The 10,773-nt window shown below is 51.0% G+C and overlaps 1 protein-coding gene across 4 annotated transcripts in view; it reads right to left on the bottom strand.

Annotated features, from left to right (window-relative positions):
* Nucleotides 1–5,338: 5,338 nt before the first annotated feature.
* rhobtb4 (Rho related BTB domain containing 4) overlaps nt 5,339–10,773 on the bottom strand; it is a 72,302-nt gene continuing 66,867 nt past the window's right edge. For all 4 annotated transcript variants that reach the window (XM_088911553.1, XM_088911554.1, XM_088911551.1 and 1 more), the window contains exons 8-11: nt 9,195–9,345; nt 6,514–6,602; nt 5,993–6,098; nt 5,339–5,614 (exon numbers count right to left, since the gene is read on the bottom strand). In XM_088911553.1, the coding sequence (XP_088767679.1) occupies nt 5,436–5,614; nt 5,993–6,098; nt 6,514–6,602; nt 9,195–9,345 (525 nt within the window). In that variant the 3' untranslated portion in view covers nt 5,339–5,435. The remainder of the gene's footprint in view (nt 5,615–5,992; nt 6,099–6,513; nt 6,603–9,194; nt 9,346–10,773) is intronic.

Raw genomic sequence — 10,773 nt, 5'->3', positions numbered from 1 at the left:
CAGGACCGGTCTAAACATGAGCACCTGAGCTGAGAGGTCACAGGCAGCGTGAGAGAGGCTCTCCACAGTCCCACTCGGCAGGGTAAGGCTGCAGAGACAGGCAACACAGTATAAGAAGGCACAGGAAATACCAAGGTTAAACAAAAGGGGGCGCTCTCTCATTCTGCCCCGGTTAAGGAGGCCCTGAGCAACACGTCTCTCCCTTTACAGCTTAAGAAGTGATGCTGCCTCGAAGCCCCACCCCAGCCCAGGACTTAGTCCAGGACTTCGTCCTCTCCCTAGCTTGAACAGCCCTTGGTCGTTGTGCAACTTTAAAAAATAACCAGAACCAGGAGGTAAAGCGTTGTTTGCAGTTTCAGTGGTGCTGGAAGTCAGGCTGTGGAAGAGACAGCAGATTTGTGCACTAAAGTTGCACTTTAACAGGTTTCTGCCACTGAGCTACTCCCAGAGAGAGTCAACACTCGCACTACAGTACAGTCACATCCATTGTCATTCTGATTTCCAGGCATCATTACACACAATGTTCAACACTGACCAATTACCACCTGACCACTACCACATTGTGAACAACAGTATTCACATCTCTCCCCTGCAAGCTGAAATGAACAGAAGCTGCATACCAACAAATGTTACTTACTTCAGTCTTCTTTCCTCAACCACAAGCATGGCCTGCACTCTGTGGGTCAGGAAAGATCCTGCGTAGATCCTGAACATTACACTATGGAATTAGAGGATGGGAACTCTGCGGAGACAGGACGTCCTAGAACGGTTCCCAACAGGGAGGGCAGCTGTGTGCCCTGATTGGACAGGGAGGATATGTCCTAGAACTCATTCTGATTGCCGTGGTTTTTAAAGAAGTGGACACCAGAGCCGCCAGTGAAGAACTGCAGTAATGAGCAGCAGCAGACGAAGAAATGTCAACTTGGCATTAAATCTACAAAGGAATCTCTCATGCTGCTAGCAGGCTGCGTCAGCTATTGTTCATCTGAATGAAGCAACAGTCTCAGACCTATACCACTGCTGTATATAACCAGCAAGCCCTGCACCACTAGAGCTCGCAGCCCAGTCACTCACCCACATCAATATGTTTTAGCTTGCTCAGAGTTTTGCTTTGTTGCACGCCTCTCTGCAGTTTTCCACCCCAGCTCTCGGCCAGACAGACCCTGAAATCCCTGGATATTCCAAAAGATTCAGGATATCTCCTGCACCTGAATGGGTTAACGCTGTCCACATCTGGCGTGCAGCGAGAACAAGGAAATGAAAACTCCCCCCTAAACTGTCGTCCATATTTTCTTAAACAAGTCCACACGATTAATTCCACCACCGGGGAACAAACCAACCTCCTTTCAATTTGTTTTTTTAGCTTTTTCCCTGTCCACATCCCCCGCAACACACACACGAGTCCCATTAAGGTTCAAAAGACGTCTCGAAGCACAACTAAATACCGACATGCATGCATAAACGCACAGCATTTTAAATTTCAATGAACACTCAAAGTCAAGACAGATTGCTATATGTCTTGCAGAATTCAGGCGTTCTCTGCTGCTACCCGCACTCCAGCGCAAACTGGAAACTGCCAGCCGCCTGAAGTAGACAGTGCTCGGCGCCAAGTGAAAGAGCTGCTCTGGTGAGAAGCCCAGGAAGACCTGTGAACAGGCCACAGTGGAGAAGGAAGACAGGTGACACTGACACTCCAGCCCAGGCCCGACCTCACAGTCTGGAGCGACCTTCTATCACACTGAACTACCGTCTATATGAGCAGAACAACATTATGTAATAATACAGAACACAAAGGCATTTATAATTTAGCAACATTTGCAAAGAGCCCATGTGAGACTACTCATTTAAACACTACCTTCAGAAGCTACTGCAATCTGTCCAGACAGACTGACCCCCGCCTGTCAAAAAGACAACACAAGCAGAGAATAAAGTGCTCTCAAGACACACCTTCAAACTGCATCCATACAGCTTGTGTGGGAACCACTATACTTGAGAGCGCGCCAGTTACAGTATACACACGACAAAGATGCACGACGATATATCAAAGGCCCTCTGTCTTGTACCTACAAAGAATTACTGTATATAAAGCCAAGCCTAAAAGTTTGCAAATCTTTTATTACTAATGAGAAAATAAAGAGGTGTGGAAAATAAAGTGTTTAAAAACAATTATGCATGATCTAAAATAAAGTCCTGCTCCAGGAGGCCACGTCAGTGCACCTGTGCGCAGTACGTGTGCTCCCGCGTCTCGTAAGAAAAATTCCTCTGCATGCTTTCGTTATCGCAGGTTTTTCTGGAGAGCCGTGCACCAGCAACAGCGAAGACAGTACATGCTGCTGGTGAGGGGCTGTTCTAGCTCCAGTCCTTACTGGCTCCTGTTAAGCAGCTCTGTCACAGCCTTGCAGGCCTGCTCAGACAAGCCCACTGCCCCCACTACACTGTTCATGTCGCCAGATCAGGGCCCCTAGACCTAGACATGATGCACTGGTTCGACAGTGCAGCATGGCGCGTACTGGACACAGGTACACACCTCTAATTTTTTAATAAGCAAACCTCAAGACAGTGGAATGGTCTCAACTTTCAGGCTCGGTTTCTGCTCCTGTTCCTTCATTTTCAGCCCAAGTTTCATGACCATCTACAATCAGGCCCTGCGTGTTTCTAACTTTTTTCCTCAGTCCTGAGATTGCAGTTTATTGCCATGGTACTATTTCACGGTCTGTACTAATCATCCTACTACAGAAGGGATCTGTACCTCAGATCCAAATGCAATTTATAAATACGATTGTGGAGTAACGGTATCTGGCGCAAATATCTGCAAATATCTGCAGCACTAATACTGCTCTTGTTTACAGCCACAGCTGCACTGAAACCACAACGCCTATCCCCTTTGTGGTGTTATTGTTTACCAGGTATTCCAGCATTAGATTGTTAGGTTTGCTCTACTTGTCGTTATCAGAGAACATGCACAAGTAATGCCTCTCACACACATCGCACAGTAAATGGAGACAAGTTGGTGTCACACACACACACACACACTAGCAACACACCAAGCAACTCAATAAGGAGAACTACTCAGGAAACTAGGCAGGCAGGACCCTGTTCGTAAAATATCCATTGTACAATTCTGGAGAAACAATAAGAAGCTCCCCTGAAGTTAAGCATATAAATGACCAGCAGAGACTCGGAGATTGGAGCTCTTAAAGATCTATGGGAGAAATCATAACTTCGCAGCACAGGTTCTTACGAGAAAACAAAGGTGTAAATGTTTTGCGAAAACCTACAAGCACTGTGCCCGGTGTTCTGTGTAGGCTGATCTTTTGAAACTGTAAGCACAGCTCTGTTCTGTCTGCACAGCTTCTATAATGAGCTCCCACAGTTTTGTAACCTCTGTTTCCACAACACTACACCATCATGTTGTCTGGCCACCTGGACAGCATCCCGTCTCGACCGCTCTCGCTGTGCCAGGGGGAGAAAGAGGAAGGCGGGGGGGGAGGTCAAGGGTCTGGAGAGTCACATTGTGCTTAAAGTCAAAGAACCTTCACAGCTTCGTTTTTGGTTTGCGACGAGAATTATGGGTGAAGTACAACCACTTTGTAAAAAAATAGATAAATTAGCCATTAACTACTGATGTCAGAACAGTCAACCAAGCTGACCTCACAAAGCTTTGAGGAAAAAATATTAATAAAGAAAAACAGAGGAGAAGTCTTGGGGAAGGGGGACTGTGTGCTGTGGAAGTGCTGCCCTCAAGTGGTGAGGAGGTATAAAGCCGAGACTAACGGGGTTCGGAGGAAGGGTGTGTGTGTGAGTATTAAGGGGAGAGTGGCAGACACTTGTTCCCACTTGGTGTGTCTCAGCAGCTGGGCCTGGGGTCCCAGGCGTCCCACCTTCCTCCTCCTCCTCCTCATCCTCAGTGCGATGGTGCGAGCAACAGGAGCTCACGGTCTCCAGAGAACAGGCGCGGCCCGGCCCAGCGGTGTGGGGCAGGGAGCCTGTGTGAGCACTCCTGCCAGACAGACGGTAAAGAGGCAGAAGGTCAAGAAACAACAAAAAAAAAACAGGGGTGCAGCTCCTGCAGGCAGGCGAGGCTGGACACTTCTTCCTTTAGAACAGAAAATCCGGTTCACCCATTTCCTTTCCTGCCACCTTTCCCATTTTCCGACAGCAAATCCGATTTTCTGGGGGCCATGACTAAGCCTGTAAGCAGTTTCCAGGTTAGAGCCCTCGTCAGGAAAACCACTTCCCATCGTATCGCTGATCTCTCTGCATGGAAAGAAAGGCTTTATCGCACTGACCTGGGGCACTGCTGTTTTTTTTGCACGTTGTACAATAACAGTCTAAAAAAAGAGAAAAAATGCCCCCCCCCCCCAAAAAAAAGATCCTGTCTCTGAAATCCTGTTTTGCGGAGGGAGCCTGGAGTTTGGGCGCTGTCACGTCCCGTCAGGATCCATCCCAGTCTCTGGGTCCCGGGCCTCACAGCGCCACTGTGCGTCCTCACCGGAGACTGTGCTCTCTCACGCTCCATCACATCAGATCAGGCACTACGCACCTGTGCAGCCACTGAGCAGGGTAATCAGCCCAGGTTTTGCCATTATCAGAAGTGATTGCATAAATAATGATCAGCGAGTGTGCGAAGTGTGGAAGAGTTACCGTGCTCACCAAGTGCAGATGCGACCTGAGCCGGTAACTGAGCCAGGCGCTCTGCGCTGCGAGGAGCTTTATCATCAGTCCTAGTGTTAAAACGTCACCTCTCCCGATGTTTTACCAGTTTCGGAGCAATCCTCCTCTCTCCGAAACGAATGGCAAAAGTCTCAGAACTGGTCAGTCCAGCATGAAACATGCGATTAAGATCCAATAGATGATGATGATGATGATTATTATTATTAGCCTTGTTAACAGAATTGGAAAACGAACTGGCAGTTTGCTTGGAGAAGGGTCATTTTTGCACTGGAGCAAAAGAGCTTTGAAACGAACGGAGACGTTACTGTGGTTCCCTCACTCCAGCTCCATCCTCATGAGAGTGCGCGGCTGGGGGTGGGCATGAGGCAGGCCGGGCCGCTGCCCCGACAGGGAGCACAGCGCTCAGCGGCTCTGTCTGTCGCCGGCAGTTCCTCCTTATCGCATGAGAGCAAAAGGAAGTGACAAAACGCATGGGGCCACGCAGCCCATCTTCCTTGTTTGGTTGCTAGTTGCTTAGATGCCGAGTTGCTTATGACCCAAGATTCCCACCTCGCCCCTGCCTGGAGGATCCAGAGCACTCGTCTCCAGAAGCGGCCCGGCCGGGATGTCTCCTGGGGTTAGCCTCCACGAGGCCTTCTCCGAGCGCGAGAGTGAGAAACTGGGGTGTCTGCCGTCCTGGGCGGGGGGTGGGGGGGGGGTTAGGGTAAGAAAGATCTGGGCGTGGGCCCCCTGCCCTGTGCTGGGGTGTCTGGGGGGGCCCCTCAGGAGATGTGGGGGGAGGAGGGGGAGTGCCTCCAGAAGCACCAGCCCCGTTTGTGATGCTGTTTGCGCAGGATCTCCTCCTCCCGCTCCCTCTCCTTCTGCGATCGCAGGTAGCGGTCCTCCTCCTTCAGGAACCACACGGGCGGCCAGCGCTGCTTCTCGAAGTGCCGCTGGTTGTCTGCGCGGAGTCGGAGCAGCAGGCGGGGAGGAGGAAGAGCGAGGGGGAGAGACGGGAATACACAGAGTTACTCGGATCTGTGGCACAGAAGCACCTCAGACACGGCCAGGGAAAATGAGTCAAGCGTGAATTTAAAGAGCTGGCGCAAGTCAATTCTCATTGGAAAAATGAGCAAAATACCAGAGTCCCATAAATAAGCAGTTTTTCCTCCTGGGATTCTATTGCATTTCGAGCTATACTTCTGTTGACACAGTGCACTTATTTTGGGCATCAGCAACAGAAAAACAACATGCAGTGGAGAGCACATGTTAAACCCTTCCCCCGTACACTGAAAGAAACATCTCACAGAAACGGCAGTGGGAGGGGTCGGAGCGTTACCTGGGGACATGGCCTTCATGTCTTTGGGGAACTTGCGGCACACGCTGTTGTAGTTCGTACAGATGTGATGCAGGCACCAGGCCGCCAGCTGCTTGGCATTGTGAAACTGCAGAGCACCGGAAAGGGAAACGGAAGAAGCTGCATCACAATACTATCAGCGCGCTCTCCCTCAGAGCCCACAAGCTCCCCGCCGAAGTGAAAGCAGAAGATCGGAACACAATGAATCCTGGGCTTTCAGGTGCCTTTCTGACAGCTGACAACAAGTTGCTGCTCCAGGGAGGCGCGAGGAAGCAGCTGTGCTTTGTTACGAGCTGCAATGAGCAACTCCGCCCCAGCCTCCCTGACACTGATCCAAGGACGGAAACAGGAGCGAGAGCCCCGAGTCCTGAGCCCTTCCCAAAGTACTGCTTTGCCCCGGCAGACACCTCAATACGACGGCGCTCCGACCTCCCACCGCACAGGCACGACGGGGCTAATGTGTCCCTACAGTCTACGCCATGTGGGTGCGTGCTGCTGCTCACCTGAGCCGTCTCCAGGTAAGTGAGCACCTGTCCATCGATGTCGACGCCCTGCACCGCGGACTGCAGCAGCTCCTCTACCGCGTGCTGCTCTGTGGACAACGAGACAGGGGCAACGTGAGTATCCGGACCGTGCACTGCACTCTGCAGACCCTGCGTCAGTGGCACACTTCTGAACGCACAGGATTTAACCTCACTCCAATTAATGTCAATTAAGCCTCAGACTTTTAAAAAATTAATTTAATCTCGCTGTGGGACACGCAACAGGATAGTGGTTTGCAACAGCCTTGGAAATGCATAAAAAAAGGTGGCAACAAACATTCTGATATATACAGTCTAGCAATCTTCAGTGCACCTTGCAACAACTGTTAGATGTGCATTTTAATATCTAAGGAAAAATTAGGAACATATGGAGTGAGCAGCAATTGGAGTTATACCGTCGCTACTTTAAAACTGACCCTTTTTCCACAACAGCCAACGTCAGCGTCAATGTTGGCCGCTTTAAGAACTTTGGGAAAACACAAGCGATGCTGTCATGGCCGCGTGCCAATAAAGTCCTCTGAATCCGAGAGCGGTGGAGAGACGGTGAGGCAGGCAAAGAGGAAGAGAAGGAACAGCCCGTAACAAGCCAGAACTCCCCTCGTCTCTTCCCTGGCTGCCATCCGGCCATGCTGTTGCCATGGAGACGGGTTCTTCCAGGCTCTCGGCCGTGTAAAGGAGTGTGTGAATACAGGCCAGTCAACTGGGAGCAACAGACACCCCCCCCCCCAGGCCCTCCCCCCCGTATGGCGCATCCTGCTGGAAGCCAGCGTTTACTGAAGAGCGAGTCAGGAGTGAACACGTTCAACATGCTACAGCTCATGCCAGACCCCGCGTGTCCAGCTGGGGTCCCCACTGTAGCACTCCGGGGCCAAACCTGCTCCCCTTTTCATGTCGCGTAGTAACCAAGACGTAATTTCACCCGGAAAAAACAATCCAGGCTGAAGTCTCACTGGAATTGTACATTTAAACTGGTGTCATAGCTCCCTGCAAACAGGAAGAGCGCTGCGTTATGGAACAAAAAGGCTTGAAAAGGAGCCTCTTAATGGGCTGTTGAAAAATGTTTTTTCCATTAAGATGTAGGTAAAACAATATTAATATGATAGCTTCTGTCAATATTTGATTAAATACAAATGGTAAAAAGTTTACTTTGGCTGATTTTTGACAAATTGCCAGTGATTGCAGCACCAGTCTCCTCTACTCTCAGCTCCTCACAGTCTGTCTCACTCCTCAGTTTCCTCTCTTCTCCTCACAGTCTGTCTCATTCCTCACAGTCTCCTCTCATCTCCTCACAGTCTCCTCTCATCTCCTCAGTTTCCTCTCTGCTCTTCACAGTCTGTCTCATTCCTCACAGTCTCCTCTCATCTCCTCACAGTCTGTCTCACTCCTCAGTTTCCTCTCTGCTCCTCACAGTCTGTCTCATTCCTCACAGTCTCCTCTCATCTCCTCACAGTCTGTCCTACTCCTCGCAGTTTCCTCTCTGCTCCTCACAGTCTGTCTCACTCCTCAGTTTCCTCTCTGCTCCTTACAGTCTGTCTCATTCCTCACAGTCTCCTCTCATCTCCTCACAGTCTGACCTACTCCTCGCAGTTTCCTCTCTGCTCCTCACAGTCTGTCTCACTCCTTAGTCTTTTCTCATCTCCTCACAGTCTGTCTCACTCCTCACAGTCTGTCTCACTCCTCACAGTCTCCTCTCAGCTCTCACAGTCTCCTCTCAGCTCTCACAGTCTGTCCTACTCCTCGCAGTCTCCTCTCAGCTCTCACAGTCTGTCCTACTCCTCGCAGTTTCCTCTCTGCTCCTCACAGTCTCCTCTCTGCTCCTCACAGTCTCCTCTCGGCTCCTCACAGTCTGTCCTACTCCTCGCAGTCTCCTCTCAGTTCCTCACAGTGTGGCCTACTCCTCACAGTCTCCTCTCGGCTCCTCACAGTCTCCTCTCGGCTCTCACAGTCTGTCCTACTCCTCGCAGTCTCCTCTCAGTTCCTCACAGTGTGGCCTACTCCTCACAGTCTCCTCTCGGCTCCTCACAGTCTGTCTTACTCCTCACAGTCTCCTCTCATCTCCTCACAGTCTGTCCTACTCCTCGCAGTTTCCTCTCTGCTCCTCACAGTCTGTCTCACTGCTCACAGTCTCCTCTCTGCTCCTCACAGTCTCCTCTCGGCTCCTCACAGTCTGTCCTACTCCTCGCAGTCTCCTCTCAGTTCCTCACAGTGTGGCCTACTCCTCACAGTCTCCTCTCGGCTCCTCACAGTCTCCTCTCGGCTCTCACAGTCTGTCCTACTCCTCGCAGTCTCCTCTCAGTTCCTCACAGTGTGGCCTACTCCTCACAGTCTCCTCTCGGCTCCTCACAGTCTCCTCTCGGCTCTCACAGTCTGTCCTACTCCTCGCAGTCTCCTCTCAGTTCCTCACAGTGTGGCCTACTCCTCACAGTCTCCTCTCGGCTCCTCACAGTCTCCTCTCGGCTCCTCACAGTCTGTCTTACTCCTCACAGTTTCCTCTCAGTTCCTCACAGTCTGTCTTACTCCTCACAGTCTCCTCTCAGCTCCTCACAGTCTGAACGCGAGCCGACTCCTCCCATCTCTACTGCTGCCTTCACCACCACTCCAAAAGACGGACCCCTGGCCCCCGGCGCCGCCGGCCCAGCTACCTGTGAGGGCGACGAGCCGGGGCAAGCACAGCCGGTTGGCCAGCACGATGAGCTCCATGGGCTGCAGGGAGGGGGTGGGCATCAGCAGACCGCAGTACAGGTACTCCAGCACCGCTCGCATACAGGCACGACTGGTGTTAGGGATGGAGACCTGGGGGAGAGGAGGAGACAGAACAGCATTACTTCAGGCCATTTCAGGCCTTCCATTCCACATGAGACGGACTGGAGGCACCCGCACAAGCACTCCTGCAGCTGGCCGTCCCCATGAAAACACAGCCAGCGCAAAAAGGCTGACAGATTACGCCATAGCACTCGGAAGGTTTGTTTTCAACACACCAGAAAGTTGCAGCTCATGCTATCGATGAGATACAGTATGACCTGTAGCATAATGGTAGCTGTGGTTCTCTCTAGGGGAGAGAGAGAACTGCTCACCTCTGTGTCGCCTGTCGCCTGGCAGCTGAGCTGCACAGAAACGCACCAGGGCTGCCGTGCAGAAGGCTGGGGACACAGCTGTTTCTGAGACCAGGCGCTCCAAACGGCTCATCTGGCTGTTTGCAAGCTTAGTGACCTGGAAAAACTTTTCGAACTACATTTCCCGGAAACATCCCAGAAAATTGGCCTGCACAGGCTAGTACATTCATGCCTCTTGCAGCATTGAGAATCCTGACCCCAACCTCATGTACATGTGAAGAGTGCTTTCTGGGTTTTTGGTCTGCAGAGGAGGTGCTGATCTCCACACTTCAAGGGCTGTGGCATCACCTGGCTTTGAATCCAACCTAAGCTCTTAATTACTGGAATGAACAATGATTTGGTTAATTGAACAATAGAACCTTTTCCATCAGGTGTCTGTGGTTGGTGATCTTTATGGCCTGTAGACCCAGCTGTGCAGGACCTATGAGTAAGCACTAGGGTAATGAGGGCTCACCTAGAGATTCACTTCACTCTGCAGCAAAACTGCTGTCAAGCTTTAATGATTTGCTCTTTCCTTCATACCTATACTTCAAAACGGCTGCTGAAGCACTGTTGATTTAAAGTCAATCCTTGGGTGTCCAACTGCACGTATTTCTATAGCACACAATTTCTCCCAAAACAAGACTGATGTAGAAACTACAAACAAACCATGCCTGGTCCTTACCTAAGAAGGCGTGAGATAAATAACGGTGGAAAATTAGAGCTGAACCAGCAGCACAGAGACAGCAGAACACAACACACTTTGATATGGAGAGCAAGAACTGATGTCACAGGAAAAGCAGAGACAGGTGAAGTGCTCTTCTGCCAGACGCAGAGAGAAGTCAGCTCCTCTGTAAAGGGCAGTCTCACTGTGGGGTCTTTTATCCCGTGCAGATAAAAGCCCAGCTGCAGTAACAAAGATACTGATGGCCAGGCCAGCAACTTCGTCCCTCAAAGCCCCCACTACAGTCCCCGTTCCAGCACGCTGAGCCTCCCTGTCGACACCGTCAGACAGCTGGCCCGAAAGACCATGACGTCCGGCTGGAGACCTTTCTGAGCCCTGGATAAACACTGAAAAATGCAAACAATGGCGTACTTTCCCTGAATGGTCTAAAGACCTGAACCGATG

Source organism: Atractosteus spatula, chromosome 3 (genome assembly GCF_055471065.1).
Source record: "Atractosteus spatula isolate fAtrSpa1 chromosome 3, fAtrSpa1.hap1, whole genome shotgun sequence".
NCBI lineage: Eukaryota > Metazoa > Chordata > Actinopteri > Semionotiformes > Lepisosteidae > Atractosteus > Atractosteus spatula.
The sequence above is the reverse complement of the archived record's forward strand: the minus strand, read 5'-3'. Positions and strand labels throughout refer to the sequence as shown.